The sequence below is a fragment of the Coregonus clupeaformis genome, unplaced genomic scaffold (assembly GCF_020615455.1).
Source record: "Coregonus clupeaformis isolate EN_2021a unplaced genomic scaffold, ASM2061545v1 scaf0108, whole genome shotgun sequence".
NCBI classification, from domain to species: Eukaryota; Metazoa; Chordata; class Actinopteri; order Salmoniformes; family Salmonidae; genus Coregonus; species Coregonus clupeaformis.
The window spans coordinates 512,281-530,969 of record NW_025533563.1 but is presented as its reverse complement, the minus strand read 5'-3'; the positions used below and the strand labels follow the sequence as shown (position 1 = coordinate 530,969).

At 40.3% G+C, this 18,689-nt stretch overlaps 1 protein-coding gene across 1 annotated transcript in view; it reads right to left on the bottom strand.

Moving 5' to 3' along the window:
- Window positions 1-7,008: 7,008 nt before the first annotated feature.
- LOC121563318 (tripartite motif-containing protein 16-like) overlaps window positions 7,009-18,689 on the bottom strand; it is a 48,823-nt gene continuing 37,142 nt past the window's right edge. The window contains exon 7 of the mRNA XM_045213395.1: window positions 7,009-7,075. Within this exon, the coding sequence (XP_045069330.1) occupies window positions 7,009-7,075 (67 nt within the window). The remainder of the gene's footprint in view (window positions 7,076-18,689) is intronic.

Here is an 18,689-nt window from a genome sequence, read left to right as displayed (position 1 = left end):
CTGCTTCCTATAAAGCTATGTGGAGTATAATGTAGCTGGACATTGTAAAGTCTGCTTCCTATAAAGCTATGTGGAGTATAATGTAGCTGGACATTGTAAAGTCTGCTTCCTATAAAGCTATGTGGAGTATAATGTAGCTGGACATTGTAAAGTCTGTTTCCTATAAAGCTATGTGGAGTATAATGTAGCTGGACATTGTAAAGTCTGCTTCCTATAAAGCTATGTGGAGTATAATGTAGCTGGACATTGTAAAGTCTGCTTCCTATAAAGCTATGTGGAGTATAATAAAGCTGGATATTGTAAAGTCATACACACAATTATATTACTTCTTATTGACATTCAACCTGGGAATGAAAATTTAAGCAATTAATGTACAAACATGTCTAAAACAAATCCTGCAACAAAGGACCAGGTGTGAATGTTCTGGGGGGTCTAAGTCTACCCCTAACCAGTTTGAATACACTGTTTGATTTCACCCCCAGACCCCAAAACACACCCCATTCAAAACAGTTTTAACAGCCCCCCACCCGATGCAACTCAATATTAAGAAGGCATACAGTCAGTGTACAGACCAATGCACTACCCCCAGGATCACAACAAGCCCCTCACACATTGGACCACACACACACACAATGTGAATGGAAATATATTATTATATTTTTATATATTACAATCACAAGAAAGGGTGTTGGTTATTTCAGTTTTCCAAGTAACATTTCTTGGACATGTCCTTACTTTAAAAAGAAGCATGTTTGGTCTTGTTTGAATCAGCCCAATTCTCTGGTTATAAATAAAATAACCATGATTGGCAGAATGTTTAATTCACATCTCTGGCTATTAATAGATTGTGGAACTATGAAAAATAGGGAATAATGTTCCCAACACACCCACCTCACAGTTCCTACACAGAACCTGAGGCACCATGCAGGTCTGACACCAGAGGAGGCTGGTGGGAGGAGCTATAGGAGGACGGGCTCATTGTAATGGCTGGAATGGAATCAATGGAACGTATCAAACACAAACACATGAAACCACATGTTTGACTGAGTTCCATTTATTCCATTCCAGACATCACAATGAGCCTGTCCTGCTATAGCTCCTCCCACCAGACTCCACTGCCTGACAACCATTCTATTGTCTTGAGGACTTTACAACCATTTGGTCTGATCAAAGACCAGGACACCCTTTCAAATAGATACATCCTCTCAGCCTTGATGACTAAACTAATCAAAGACTAACACACACACACACACACACACACACACACCACAGTAATCTGATCATGGTGACTCCACAGTAATAACATTTATAACTCATAAGTCACCAGGTGTGATTTACCTTTTGACAGATGAAACCCTACATCAACTACTAATGACTTATGGGAGGACGTGTGCATTTCACATATTAAGATATAATACAAGGATACTTCCTTTGTGTGTTGCACTTAGTCAATTGAAAATGTGCTTAAAGTTTTGAAAAAACAGCCTTTTTGATGATCTGTTTTGAGTTTTGTATTAAGAGTTGTGAAATTCTACCACATACTTGTGAAAATAGTACAAAAGTGATTATAAAATCTATAATACATGGATACTTCCTTAAATGTACTTATTTTGTGTTATGCAGTTATGTTATTGAAACAGAATAAGTCTAATGAGAGAATAAATAAGTCAAGTCCAACCATTACCTCTCTCCTCATTCACATCCCTCTATCATCACTCCATGGGTGTGTCCCAATAATCTCTCCTTCCTCCTGAAGTGTATCATTCCTTCACTACTCCTCTCAAATGTAAAAGCATTGGATTGGTGTTGGCATGGGGGAGAGGGAGTTTACATATACCAGTCATTTCCTTTTAAATCCATGAAGGGAAGTAGACAAGTTCACACTTAGAAAGAGAGAGAGAGAGACAGAGACAGAGAGGAACAGGAAGAGAAACAGAAGAGACAGGACAGAGACAGGAGAGAGAGAGAGAGAGAGAGACAGAGACAGAGACAGAGACAGAGACAGAGACAGAGACAGAGACAGAGAGAGAGAGAGAGAGAGACAGAGAGAGAGACAGAGAGAGAGAGAGAGGCAGAGAGAGAGAGACAGAGACAGAGAGAGAGAGAGAGAACAGAGAGAGAGAGAGAGAGAGAGAGAGAGAGAGAGAGAGAGAGAGAGAGAGAGGACATCAGGTAAAGTTCTGGAGATGAGGGAATATGTGTGCAGAAAGAAACCCTCCAGTATGGTTAACCCCAGTTAGGCCCAGTATGGACTATCAATACAAGTGACCATTTAGAATGTGACCCAGTTCAATGGGTCTTAACAGAACTGGGGGATGTCAGCCATGAAGTTGTCTAAACACAACTGGAATATAATTTGTTTGTGATTCATTGTTAATGGATTTTCCATTAGGAACACAGGGGGAAAAACCTAACACAACAACACACATAACACACAACCAATAAAAACAAAGGGGGAGGAAACCACTAAAGTCATTACCATATTGTCATTTTCTAACGACAGGGAGAAAACATGTAAAATCTAGAAGACTACTTTAGATCTGGTCAGAAGAAGCCTAGTGCACTACGTAGGGAACAGGGAGAGATTTGGGACAGAGACAGTAACTCCTGTATGGAAATCTTCATTCTAATGACAGTGAGCAAATCTCCACCCTATTCCCTATGTAGTGCACTACTTTAGATCTGGTCAGAAGTAGCCTAGTGCTCTACGTAGGGAACAGGGTGTCATTTGGGCCAGAGTCAGTAACTCCCCTGGGTATGAATTGTCTCTCTATCTTATCTGTCTTCTATATGATGTTCTCCTCTCCTCCTCTCTTCTCTCCTCTATTCACTCTATTCTATCATCCACACCACATGCCAGCTTCAACACAATCCATTTACAAGTTAAAGACACACCTTGGAATAAATAGCAAAGGAAAACTACTACTAGATGTATTTTTTATTTCCCATCACCATGAATCATATTTAATAACTGAACAGTAGCAGACCTAACTTCATCTGTTCCTGACTCTGGGTAGTGGATTAAAAAGACCATCAATCTCCAATGATATTAAAGTACAATTCTGAACATTACTGATATACTGAGTGACAAGTCAAGATATCTGATGGGTTTTTATTGTTTGGTTAATATCACCACCTGCTGGACAGGTTTAATGTTGCTTGACTGAGCAGTACGGGAGAATAAAAGATGCCAAACTTAGGGTCGGTTTCCCGGACATCTCCATTGAACATGCTTTTTAGTCTAGGACTAGGCTTCTTCTTTGTCCGGGAAACCGGCCCAAATAGTTCAATTAGCAAGTAAGTAACACTACCTGTTCCATGATACTGAGGAAAATGACATTGAGACAGAGAACCAATTGAGAAAACATTTCAATGGTTCTGAATGACAACCAACATACATTAACAGCATACATCATGATTAATGTGAATATATAAGATTAAAACATTGCACTTAAAAAAATATGAATGCATTGAATTGTAATTCACAACATCTTCTGAAGATCAAATCAATCAAATCATTGTACATAAAAACAGAGCAGAATGAATCATCACATCTGGGGACCATCACCACCAGCATGACTAGTATCTATGTGGACCCTACTACAGTTTAACCAGCTCAGCTATAGACTACACCAGCATGACTAGTATCTATGTGGACCCTACTACAGTTTAACCAGCTCAGCTATAGACTACACCAGCATGACTAGTATCTATGTGGACCCTACTACAGTTTAACCAGCTCAGCTATAGACTACACCAGCATGACTAGTATCTATGTGGACCCTACCACAGTTTAACCAGCTCAGCTATAGACTACACCAGCATGACTAGTATCTATGTGGACCCTACTACAGTTTAACCAGCTCAGCTATAGACTACACCAGCATGACTAGTATCTATGTGGACCCTACTACAGTTTAACCAGCTCAGCTATAGACTACACCAGCATGACTAGTATCTATGTGGACCCTACTACAGTTTAACCAGCTAAGCTATAGACTACACCAGCATGACTAGTATCTATGTGGACCCTACTACAGTTTAACCAGCTCAGCTATAGACTACACCAGCATGACTAGTATCTATGTGGACCCTACTACAGTTTAACCAGCTCAGCTATAGACTACACCAGCATGACTAGTATCTATGTGGACCCTACTACAGTTTAACCAGCTCAGCTATAGACTACACCAGCATGACTAGTATCTATGTGGACCCTACTACAGTTTAACCAGCTCAGCTATAGACTAAACCAGCATGACTAGTATCTATGTGGACCCTACCACAGTTTAACCAGCTCAGCTATAGACTACACCAGCATGACTAGTATCTATGTGGACCCTACTACAGTTGAACCAGCTCAGCTATAGACTACACCAGCATGACTAGTATCTATGTGGACCCTACTACAGTTTAACCAGCTCAGCTATAGACTACACCAGCATGACTAGTATCTATGTGGACCCTACTACAGTTTCCAACCAGCTCAGCTATAGACTACACCAGCATGACTAGTATCTATGTGGACCCTACTACAGTTTAACCAGCTCAGCTATAGACTACACCAGCATGACTAGTATCTATGTGGACCCTACTACAGTTTAACCAGCTCAGCAGTACCAGTGAAAAGAAAATTGAAAAGAAACCCAGGATAGAGGGGCTGAGTGAATGTGGTCTGGACTCTGTGGAGGAGGGTCATTGTGTCAGAGACACTGTAGAAGGACAGAGTACCTGCCTTGTGATCCAGGTACACTCCTACTCTGGAGGACTGAGGGCCTGATACTTCAGTCTCAACATTATTGTGTCTGAAACAATAACCACCACTAGAGCACTCTAAACTCCAGGACTTGTTATTGAGTCCAAATCCACCATATGTCCCTGTTCTGCTGATGTCTTTATATGAGACTGCTGTATCAACACCCCCCCTACTCCTCTCCACCTCCCAGTAACAGCGTCCAGACAGACCCTCTCTACACAGAACCTGACGGTAGTTAGTGAATCTGTCTGGATGAACAGGATATGGTTGGACTTGGTCTGTATCGGTCACCTTTCTGTTCCCTTCAGACAGAGAGAGGTGTGTGTGTGCTGTGTTTGGGTCCAGTGTGAGCTGACAGGAATCTGGGAGAAGAGCAGAGCAGAGACCAATGAGGGGAGTTAGAACAATAAGTGAAGTCAGATACTGTATCTACCCTGTCTTTGATTAGAGCACAGCAGAGATCAAATCAGAGAAATATGAGGAGTCAGATAGATACCCAGTCTTTGATTAGATCTACTATTGCTATATATTTCTAGAGGGATTGTTAGGAGTGTCAGTAAAAGAGACTGTTAGTTACTTCAGAATAAAGAGACTCACATTGTAAGAACTGTTCTCTGGTCTTGGGCTCTGGAGGCAGTACAACATCCACTATATTCACTACAGACACACAAACACATTCCCAGAGAGAGGGAATGTTATCATCACACCATATTCCACATGTATATGACTAGTAGGGAACTTTCAATGGTCTAAAGTTGATGTTCTTATTATTTTCAACCCACCTGTAGTGGAGATCTTGGTCCATTCTCCTTTAAGGACGTCTTCTAGTTTCTCTCTCAGTTCAGACACAGTCTTACTCACATCTCCAAAGTACTGAAGAGGACGGACAACGATGCTGGGTAAGTCTGAAGATACACTGGTACCGGAGAGAGACTGATAACTCTGGAGAGAGAGAGAACAGAACCAAATGATTGAGAGTTTTAATTTCATATCACATGTATCAAGGCAGTTTAGTTACCTGGAGGAAATGGATGTGATCCTCTGTGTGTGAGAGCTGCTCCAGCTCAGTGCTTCTCTTCCTCAGCTCAGCTATCTCCTGCTCCAGTTGCTCCAGGAGTCCTTCAGCTTGACTCACTTGAGCCTTCTCTTGGGCTCTGATCAGCTCCTTCACCTCAGAGCGCCTTCTCTCAATGGAGCGGATCAGCTCAGTAAAGATCTTATCACTGTCCTCCACTGCTGCCTGTGCAGAGCGCTGTTAAGAGAGAGAGAGACTGACTTGTCTTACTTTAATGAGCCATCCTCATTACACTAACACCCCCACCCCCTAAAAGCACATTGCGTGACACCACAACCTCCACACAATCACATTATCCAGTACCCAACACCACAGTACAATACACCATCCAGCACCACATTCCAACCGTCCATCCAACCCCTCCTCTCCAGCCGTACAGACAGCCCCCCTGAGCCCCCATACCTCCTGGAAACATCTCCACACTGTTGATCATTTTGTACAACTCAAACTCAACCCTAAGGCGTCAACAGTAATGGCATTACCCTGGCAACACAGAAAAACATGATGAACAGTCTGTCATTGCAGAAAACGGACACCCTCCCCAACTCCCAGGTCAACCCGAGCCAACCAGCTATTGGTGTCCAGGGCTCCATGTGAACCCTCCACTGGACGACCCCTGACCTTTCCAGCACTGGGAGCTTATAGAGCCCCCTCCACCTATACCCTGCCATGCTCTCAGCCCCCACAACCCCCCTGCCACTGATGCCCCTTCACTCCCGCTAAGCTCCTGTGTGTCTAACCTTGACACTGAGGGAGTCAGAACGCTGCCACCCTGACCATAAAATGTTTACTAACTTGACCCTGCAGGTCCACAAGCAGAACGCCTGGAAGCTGCGGAGGTGCAACTAATTCGTGCCTAATTTAAAATCACTAGCCGCAACACCGGGGCGTTGACAATGGCCAATTTAAGCCATAGAGAGGATGCCACCAAGTTGTTGATGATCAGCACCCTCCTCTGTATGCCACTTGGGGGAGATGAGCCACCTCCACTTCGTCAGCCTCGACACCACCGCTTGTGACACTCCTTCCCAGTTCTTCCTATCCCAACCCTCCGAGCCAAGATACACCCCCAGCATCTTGAGCCACTCACAGCCCCACTGCAATCCCCTGGAAGCTGCGGAGGTGTCCTGTCCCTCCATGCCCCACATAACAGAGCCTCACTCTTGCCCCAGTTTCCCTAAGCAGAAGACGCCCCCTCGTACACCCTCAAACTATTCTCCAGGGCCTGTAGGTTCTGCTCATCCCTAACCAACACAGACGTCATCAGCGTATGCTGACACTGCTATGCCTGTCCCCAACCCTATGCCTGGCTCCCACACTCCCTGTAGCCTCCTGCGTAGCAGGCCCAGAAAGGGCTCAATAACAAGAGTGTATAGCTGCCCTGACAGAGGGCATCCCTCCCTTTCCCTACGTCCCACCACTGACTGAGAGACTCAAACTCCCCCTTCTGCTGTCCCCACCTCTCCCAAAAGCCTTGGAAGTTTGAGCAAAAAGTGGCACCTTGTAAGAGCTTTACAATGAATTTCCAATAGGACACCTGCCTGGGCTCTGGTGAAACAGAGAACTGAGCCATGGCAATATGATTGTCTGAAAACCCAACTGGGAGAATGGAGGCCCTCAATAGCCTGTTGCTGATTCTTGAATGTATAGATACGATCCAGGAGAGCTGTGCTCACCCTACCCCCAACCACCTTCACCAACAAATACTGCTTTGAGGTGGGATACTTAATTCTCCATGTGTCCACTAGATGGAACTGATTCAGAACATCATTCAACACCCCTGCCCAGCCCAAATGAGTTCCCTCACTATTCCTGTCTTTAGCAAAGTCAATGGTGCAGTTCCAAGCCTAAACATTAATTCAGTCACCTCTGGTGCGACAAAAACGTATTTTCCTAGTACATTCATTGTCAAATTCATCAACCAGCATCGAGCACTCTGCCTTCTCACGCAAGCGAGGGCATGTTGAGGTAAATATGCTAACCGCAACGGTTGCATTATGTCATTTATTGGTGGGCTGGAAGATGCACTCCTCTTTTCTATTTACTCCCAATATGAGATATTAAGTTGATTTTTATCATGCATGTTTTCTAGGTCGAGGTTAGCGCATGACGGACATTATGACACTTTATCAAGTGTTCTGCCTTGCAATAATAAATAGAAAAAAATTACTAATAACAAAAAACAGCAAAGTGCTTCGATAGAATTTTGATTATTTTGTTCATCAAAACCTATTTAGTACTATAATGGTATTTACTAACATCCCCACACTAGAAACACCCAAAACTATCTGTGCTAGCAAACCCTGCGTTCCACCCCTCCCATCCCTCCTGGTACCACCACCACTTGACCCTGCTCTACTCTCCTCCCTCCTGGTACCACCACCACTTGACCCTGCTCTACTCTCCTCCCTCCTGGTACCACCACCACTTGACCCTGCTCTACTCTCCTCCCTCCTGGTACCACCACCACCTGACCCTGCTCTACTCTCCTCCTTCCTGGTACCACCACCACCACTTGACCCTGCTCTACTCTCCTCCCTCCTGGTACCACCACCACTTGACAACTTTCATGTTTTGAAATTATACTTCATTACTATAATGATTATCAATAAGCCTAAACATTAATTCAGTCACCTCTGGTCGACAAAAACGTATTTTCCTAGTACATTAATTGTAAAATTCATCAACCAGCATCGAGCACTCTGCCTTCTCACGCAAGCGAGGGGCATGTTGAGGTAAATATGCTAACCGCCAAGGTTGCATTATGTCATTTATTGGTGGGCTGGAAGATGCAGTGTTTTTTCTTTTCTATTCAGAGGCTATTTACTCCCAATATGAGATAATTTTCTATAGAAGGTTTTTATAATGCATGTTTACTAGGGTTGAGGTTAGCGCATCTGAGTAGGGATTATTTGGGTTCAATACCTGTCCTACCTATCAATCATATTGCTGCTTGTAGCCTATAACTGATGATCCCCACACTAGAAACACCCAAAACTATCTGTGCTAGCAAACCCTGTGTTCCACCCCTCCCCTGTGTAACCTTGAAGTTTGTTAAGAAACAAACACTTGTCTACGAAAAGAGACATGTTTAACGGATTCCGCTTGGCACCCAGCCGAGAGCACACGGAAACCACTTGCAAATTTACCAAAACTAACCAACTACTTGGGGTCTGTTCGGAAGCAATAAACGGAGGCAGATTAGCCACCACAACTCTTATCGAAAGAGGCGACATCTGCACCAACACACCCCTCACAACAAGACAAACCTTTTTCATTAACACAACCACCGCCTTGTTCATTCTGGATGCAGAGTCCAGATGTTCCGCTCCAACCTGTTCGCCGACCATGAGCAAAACTTCCTCCACACCTTTCTCCGGAACGGACCCGAAGCGACAGCGTTTCTTCTCCACTCGGTTGAGGCCATCACGCCGCCCTAACAAACTACCCCTACTCCCCCCTCAACTCTAAACGATAAACAGTGGAAACCAATAAACAAACCCTCCACCATCAGAAAATAAATTCAGAAAATACGCAAGAACCAAAAGAAAAATGAATAGTAGCCATCCTCAAGAAACACAAATCTCTCACACAACCAACTTCTTCTTCTATGATATAATGGCGGTCCACAAACCAACGTTAAAGGTGCATGCCGCCACCTACTGTGCTGGAGTGTGTGGTCAATCACGGTTTCCAACATTTCTAAATCCTCCTACCTAACTCAGTACTTCTGAGAAAATAAAGAAGAGCCCTACTAACTTCTAATAGACCCTCCCCCATCCCCAAAATCCCTTCCAACCCCCCCCAACCCCATCCAACCTCAATGACCCTACACATCTTTCCCTCTCTTCAACATACTTACAACAATATAACAACACACATGCTCCACCCGTTTTCATCGACGTACCCTCCAGACACAAATCATTCCCATGCTTGCCAACCAGATGTAATGACGAGTTCAATGTACAATGTCCTAATCGCAATCAAGTAAACACCACATCTTCCTTCCTAATCTGACTTTTGAATCTTGGTCCATCGACCTTTCTGTAAAACTGTAAACTATTCATATAAATGCCGGCCCTTGTTCTCAGAGTACTATCTCTTCTGCCACACATCTATCAAAATGTCTCTGATCTTACATTTGGCCTCACCTCTACCCAGTGGAACATTAATATCAATTATATCTTGTTTCAAAGCTCTTTTAGCTAACTGGTCTACAATTTCATTCCCTTCCACACCCGAATGTGCTGGGACCCAGCAGAATTTCACTACTAAACCCATTCTCTCAATTCTCCATAATAACATTAATACCTCCAATAGTAGGTCACTCCTATTAGATTTACCAGATGATAAACAAATCTGATGACAAATCTGAGAATACTATAATTCTAACAGGTTGTACGTCCTCCACCCACTGGAGGGTAACTAATATCGCCAACAGTTCAACTGAGTATACTGACAGTTCATCTGTTAGTCTTCTACATATCTGCACATCAAATTCAGGAACGTAAACGCCTGCTCCTGTGAGCCCACTATCTGGGTCCTTGGATACGTCTGTGAAAAGCATTAAAAAAGCATAAAAACTTTTACCAATGTAATTGTCAACCAGTTTCTCTATATCACAGACTTCTGACCAATCTTTCCTTTTCTCTACCAAGGTTAGATCAACAACAGGGTCTGGGAGTAACCATGGAGGAACATCCCCTATCACCACAGAAGGGCCAACCTCCAACTCCCTCAAACCACTCTCATCAGCAAGCTTTCCAACTGTCCAACCAAAACCACTGCCTTGTCTACTAGTAGTATATTCCCAACAGTCATCTAGAACAGTAGCAGTGGGATGCTCAACCTCACAGCCTTTCAACCCAATAAGATAATGACCATTTTTTTACGCTGTATATCCAAAGGCATCTCTCCTGCCTCCACCAGTAAGGCACATACAGATGTTGATTTAAATGTACCAATACATATCCTTAAAGCTATATACTGGATTCTGTCCAGCTTCTGAAGCCAAGTTTTGCCTTGTTCGATAAACTATACACCCGTAATCAATTGTCGTCCTGATCAGAGCTCTATAAATATCCATCAACGATTGGTTATGAATGGGGTGCTGACAGACAGAGACCCATACAACCAACTACTGCAAAAGTGATGGAATGAGAGAGGCAGAGACACTGTACATTGCCATAATGTAACGTTTCTTCTTCTTTGGAGTTTAACGGCGGTTGGCATCCAATATGTTGCATTACCGCCCCCAACTGGACTATAATATAACTCTATTTTACTTTGTGATACAAAATGGGAAAAGGGGAAAGGAACATTTAATTAAAAACCTTCCAACTAACCCTACACTCATTAAATACCCACTACCCCATTCCACTACTTTGACCCTATCTGCTCCTGCACCATACCAACGGCCTGGGAGGACAGGAAACCACCACTCAACACACCCTGTAACTCTTCTGAAGTCTAATCTCGTATGCCCAAATACTTCTCTGCAGCTGCCACCACAACATCTATTTTCTGTGATTTACATTCCATTTCTGCTGTACAATTGATAACAATTGCTATGAACGCTAAGAAGCTAACTTTACTGAAGCATATATCACTCGTTGGCCTATCCCTCTGTGCTGGCACAGATCTTCTACTCACAGGGATCCTCTCAGGATCTCTCACCCTTGACCCATCCTCCTCTACTTTCTTCACTGCCTCAGGATACGACACCTTCTGCACTACTCTGACTCTAGCCACCTCAACCTGCCTCTCTCGCACCGGACACTTCAGATCCCCAGCAACATGGGCATCCCAACAGTTGACACACACAACTTTCTCCACCGAAACTACACAATCCTCTATCCCATGCCCTCCTGCACACTTCCCACATCTTGGAATCTCCCTCCTACAAACTGCTGCAACATGACCATAAACGTTGCACCTGAAACAAAGCAGTGGATTCGCCACAAAAGCTCTAACAGGATAACTGATATATCGTAACATTACTTTGTCGGGTAAAGACTCAAAACTCAAAAGGACTGACAGTGACTCCTCTGTTTCACCACGCTCACCACCGGGTCTGCGTCCCACCAAACGAAACACAAACAAATATCACAAGTCCACTACAGGTTACCGTCACTGATTCAACTGCACCCAACTCCTTTCCCACCCACCCTGAAACTACAAATGGATCTGCCAAAAGGTATGGATCCACTATGTCCTACAATGTATCTCCTACTGCACCAGATTCTTCTTTATCATGTCCATTGATGCCAGGCTCTGGTTCCGAGCTCTTCACCACACCTTCTACCTCACTTAACTCTCCCTCATTCATTTCCATTTCACCTCCAGAACTCAGTCTGGCGAATGGCTCACTCTGTTTTCACTTGAGTTATAACATTTGAAATGTCTCTATTACTTTGAAACGTTTGTGAGTGTAACGTTTACTGTCAATTTCTGATCATTGATTTCACTTTTGTTTATTATTTATTTAACCTGCTTTGGTAATGTAACATGTTTCCCATGTCAATAAAGCCCATTTAATTGAATTGAGAGAGAGAGAGTGAGAGAGAGAGAGAGAGAGAGAGAGAGCTCTGTTAATGTATAGCGGACATGAGTCACTCATGGTTACTCATGGTTATGTGATGAGGTAGCCCCACTTGTGACTTTAAAATCAGTGTCGGCCCAGTAGGGAATCTCCTCTTGGTGTAACATAATAATATATAACATGCCCATTTAGCAGACGCTTTTATCCCAAGCGACTTACAGTCATGTGTGCACACATTTTTACGTATGGGTGGTCCCGGGGATCGAACCCCCAATATGTTGGTTTCTCCCACAGTAGACCCGGGTTCATATCCCGCCAGTTACATTAAGCAGTCTATTCTCTGAAAAGGGTCCAGACAGCCTGTTCCCAACAGTGGGATTGGATAGGGGCATCTCTCTCTCTCTGACTGGAGTAGAGAAGTGAAATGGTGTGTCTCCTCTGGTCAACAATACTCACCTTGAGACACTCCACAGCCTGTTGGAGCTCCTTCAGCTCCTTCTCTCTCTCCTGGAATCTCTGCTGGACCTTCTGCTGACTCATCCCCAGCTGCCTCTGTGGAGAATCACTCTTCAATGAGCTATCAAGCTTTATTTGTCCAGTAGATCAATAGTATAGTAATGTGACATAGTACCCATAGAAGTTAGGGACTAAAATGTTGAGGAACTGTCTGTGTGACATTATATTATTATGTTGTTATGTGAATGATTATAGTTTTTATGGTAGGCGTGCATGTATCAAGGGGTTGAGGCTGAACTTTGGACTCCTAAAAGGGCAAAACAGCTATAGACCCCTTTCAGAACATCCTGATCCCAGAAGCCCTCAATACAGCTTCTACAGTAACTGTGTCCACAGTGGATGGTGACCGGCTCCTTCAGTAGATCCAGACAGACAGAACAACATAACTGGTCCTGGTCCAGCAAAACTCCCTGCTGAGCCATTCGGACGGTTGTTCACTCTCACACAGACAGACGACAAAGAGAATCAGATAAGTTTCATTTCCACAGAAGAGAGTTTGTGGAGGGGAGGGACTTCCTGGTTCTGCCAGAGGGGTGGGGTTAGAGTGAGAGAGAGGGAGAGAGAGAGAGAGAGAGAGAGAGAGAGAGAGAGAGCGAGAGAGCGAGAGAGCGATAGAGAGAGAGAGAGAGAGAGAGAGAGAGAGAGAGAGAGAGAGAGAGAGAGAGAGAGAGAGAGAGAGAACTGTACACAATGTTAATAGAGACAAAGATTTGTGTTCCTAGATTAGGGCCCTTAATATGGAATACATTAAATAGAGTGGTTAGAATATATAAAGGGTAACAGTTTCTATGAAGTACATATGTATAATGGTTTTAATGAATTGTGTAATGCCTTAAACTTATGTGCTATGACACTAACTATAACCATCCATAATAACTAATACGTGGTTGTAAAACTGTACAATGTGTTATAGATAATTAGCTACAATGGGGGAGGGGGAATTGAAATGGATACAATGTACTGTAGCTGAAATGAATACCGTATGTATTGACTGATCATTGAGAATGATGTAACACTTTACATTACAGTGTGTTTATTGGTGTGTAATTATTCCTGTTAGTCCAGTGGTGTAAAAGTACTGTGATGCCTCATTCTTCCACTGTACTAGCAGCAGTAACCCTAGCCAGTAATAAGGCTACTGGAATGGAAAGTGTTACAGGAAATATAAAGGAAGGATTTATACATGTCATCTATGATATACTCTATGTAATGATATGTCTATGTCTTCTATATGGTGTTCTATACTGTATGTAATGATATGTCTATGTCTTCTATATGGTGTTCTATACTCTATGTAATGATATGTCTATGTCTTCTAGATGGTGTTCTATACTCTATGTAATGATATGTCTATGTCTTCTATATGGTGTTCTATACTGTATGTATTGATATGTCTATGTCTTCTAGATGGTGTTCTATACTGTATGTAATGATATGTCTATGTCTTCTATATGGTGTTCTATACTGTATGTAATGATATGTCTATGTCTTCTATATGGTGTTATATACTGTATGTAATGATATGTCTATGTCTTCTATATGGTGTTCTATACTGTATGTAATGATATGTCTATGTCTTCTAGATGGTGTTCTATACTGTATGTAATGATATGTCTATGTCTTCTATATGGTGTTCTATACTGTATGTAATGATATGTCTATGTCTTCTAGATGGTGTTGTATACTGTATGTAATGATATGTCTATGTCTTCTATATGGTGTTCTATACTGTATGTAATGATATGTCTATGTCTTCTATATGGTGTTCTATACTGTATGTAATGATATGTCTATGTCTTCTATATGGTGTTCTATACTGTATGTAATGATATGTCTATGTCTTCTATATGGTGTTCTATACTGTATGTAATGATATGTCTATGTCTTCTATATGGTGTTCTATACTGTATGTAATGATATGTCTATGTCTTCTATATGGTGTTCTATACTGTATGTAATGATATGTCTATGTCTTCTATATGGTGTTCTATACTGTATGTAATGATATGTCTATGTCTTCTAGATGGTGTTCTATACTGTATGTAATGATATGTCTATGTCTTCTATATGGTGTTCTATACTGTATGTAATGATATGTCTATGTCTTCTAGATGGTGTTCTATACTGTATGTAATGATATGTCTATGTCTTCTAGATGGTGTTCTATACTGTATGTAATGATATGTCTATGTCTTCTAGATGGTGTTCTATACTGTATGTAATGATATGTCTATGTCTTCTAGATGGTGTTCTATACTGTATGTAATGATATGTCTATGTCTTCTATATGGTGTTCTATACTGTATGTAATGATATGTCTATGTCTTCTAGATGGTGTTCTATACTGTATGTAATGATATGTCTATGTCTTCTAGATGGTGTTCTATACTGTATGTAATGATATGTCTATGTCTTCTAGATGGTGTTCTATACTGTATGTAATGATATGTCTATGTCTTCTAGATGGTGTTCTATACTGTATGTAATGATATGTCTATGACTTCTATATGGTGTTCTATACTGTATGTAATGATATGTCTATGTCTTCTATATGGTGTTCTATACTATATGTAATGATATGTCTATGTCTTCTATATGGTGTTCTATACTGTATGTAATGATATGTCTATGTCTTCTATATGGTGTTCTATACTGTATGTAATGATATGTCTATGTCTTCTATATGGTGTTCTATACTGTATGTAATGATATGTCTATGTCTTCTATATGGTGTTCTATACTGTATGTAATGGTATGTCTATGTCTTCTAGATGGTGTTCTATACTGTATGTAATGATATGTCTATGTCTTCTATATGGTGTTCTATACTGTATGTAATGATATGTCTATGTCTTCTAGATGGTGTTCTATACTGTATGTAATGATATGTCTATGTCTTCTAGATGGTGTTCTATACTGTATGTAATGATATGTCTATGTCTTCTAGATGGTGTTCTATACTGTATGTAATGATATGTCTATGTCTTCTAGATGGTGTTCTATACTGTATGTAATGATATGTCTATGACTTCTATATGGTGTTCTATACTGTATGTAATGATATGTCTATGTCTTCTATATGGTGTTCTATACTATATGTAATGATATGTCTATGTCTTCTATATGGTGTTCTATACTGTATGTAATGATATGTCTATGTCTTCTATATGGTGTTCTATACTGTATGTAATGATATGTCTATGTCTTCTATATGGTGTTCTATACTGTATGTAATGGTATGTCTATGTCTTCTAGATGGTGTTCTATACTCTATGTAATGATATGTCTATGTCTTCTATATGGTGTTCTATACTGTATGTAATGATATGTCTATGTCTTCTATATGGTGTTCTATACTGTATGTAATGATATGTCTATGTCTTCTATATGGTGTTCTATACTGTATGTAATGGTATGTCTATGTCTTCTAGATGGTGTTCTATACTCTATGTAATGATATGTCTATGTCTTCTATATGGTGTTCTATACTGTATGTAATGATATGTCTATGTCTTCTATATGGTGTTCTATACTGTATGTAATGGTATGTCTATGTCTTCTAGATGGTGTTCTATACTCTATGTAATGATATGTCTATGTCTTCTATATGGTGTTCTATACTGTATGTAATGATATGTCTATGTCTTCTATATGGTGTTCTATACTGTATGTAATGATATGTCTATGTCTTCTATATGGTGTTCTATACTGTATGTAATGATATGTCTATGTCTTCTATATGGTGTTCTATACTGTATGTAATGATATGTCTATGTCTTCTATATGGTGTTATATACTGTATGTAATGATATGTCTATGTCTTCTATATGGTGTTCTATACTGTATGTAATGATATGTCTATGTCTTCTAGATGGTGTTCTATACTGTATGTAATGATATGTCTATGTCTTCTATATGGTGTTCTATACTGTATGTAATGATATGTCTATGTCTTCTAGATGGTGTTGTATACTGTATGTAATGATATGTCTATGTCTTCTATATGGTGTTCTATACTGTATGTAATGATATGTCTATGTCTTCTATATGGTGTTCTATACTGTATGTAATGATATGTCTATGTCTTCTATATGGTGTTCTATACTGTATGTAATGATATGTCTATGTCTTCTATATGGTGTTCTATACTGTATGTAATGATATGTCTATGTCTTCTATATGGTGTTCTATACTGTATGTAATGATATGTCTATGTCTTCTATATGGTGTTCTATACTGTATGTAATGATATGTCTATGTCTTCTATATGGTGTTCTATACTGTATGTAATGATATGTCTATGTCTTCTAGATGGTGTTCTATACTGTATGTAATGATATGTCTATGTCTTCTATATGGTGTTCTATACTGTATGTAATGATATGTCTATGTCTTCTAGATGGTGTTCTATACTGTATGTAATGATATGTCTATGTCTTCTAGATGGTGTTCTATACTGTATGTAATGATATGTCTATGTCTTCTAGATGGTGTTCTATACTGTATGTAATGATATGTCTATGTCTTCTAGATGGTGTTCTATACTGTATGTAATGATATGTCTATGTCTTCTAGATGGTGTTCTATACTGTATGTAATGATATGTCTATGTCTTCTAGATGGTGTTCTATACTGTATGTAATGATATGTCTATGTCTTCTAGATGGTGTTCTATACTGTATGTAATGATATGTCTATGACTTCTATATGGTGTTCTATACTGTATGTAATGATATGTCTATGTCTTCTATATGGTGTTCTATACTATATGTAATGATATGTCTATGTCTTCTATATGGTGTTCTATACTGTATGTAATGATATGTCTATGTCTTCTATATGGTGTTCTATACTGTATGTAATGATATGTCTATGTCTTCTATATGGTGTTCTATACTGTATGTAATGATATGTCTATGTCTTCTATATGGTGTTCTATACTGTATGTAATGGTATGTCTATGTCTTCTAGATGGTGTTCTATACTCTATGTAATGATATGTCTATGTCTTCTATATGGTGTTCTATACTGTATGTAATGATATGTCTATGTCTTCTATATGGTGTTCTATACTGTATGTAATGATATGTCTATGTCTTCTATATGGTGTTCTATACTGTATGTAATGGTATGTCTATGTCTTCTAGATGGTGTTCTATACTCTATGTAATGATATGTCTATGTCTTCTATATGGTGTTCTATACTGTATGTAATGATATGTCTATGTCTTCTATATGGTGTTCTATACTCTATGTAATGGTATGTCTATGTCTTCTAGATGGTGTTCTATACTGTATGTAATGATATGTCTATGTCTTCTAGATGGTGTTCTATACTGTATGTAATGATATGTCTATGTCTTCTAGATGGTGTTCTATACTGTATGTAATGATATGTCTATGTCTTCTAGATGGTGTTCTATACTGTATGTAATGATATGTCTATGTCTTCTAGATGGTGTTCTATACTGTATGTAATGATATGTCTATGACTTCTATATGGTGTTCTATACTGTATGTAATGATATGTCTATGTCTTCTATATGGTGTTCTATACTATATGTAATGATATGTCTATGTCTTCTATATGGTGTTCTATACTGTATGTAATGATATGTCTATGTCTTCTATATGGTGTTCTATACTGTATGTAATGATATGTCTATGTCTTCTATATGGTGTTCTATACTGTATGTAATGATATGTCTATGTCTTCTATATGGTGTTCTATACTGTATGTAATGGTATGTCTATGTCTTCTAGATGGTGTTCTATACTCTATGTAATGATATGTCTATGTC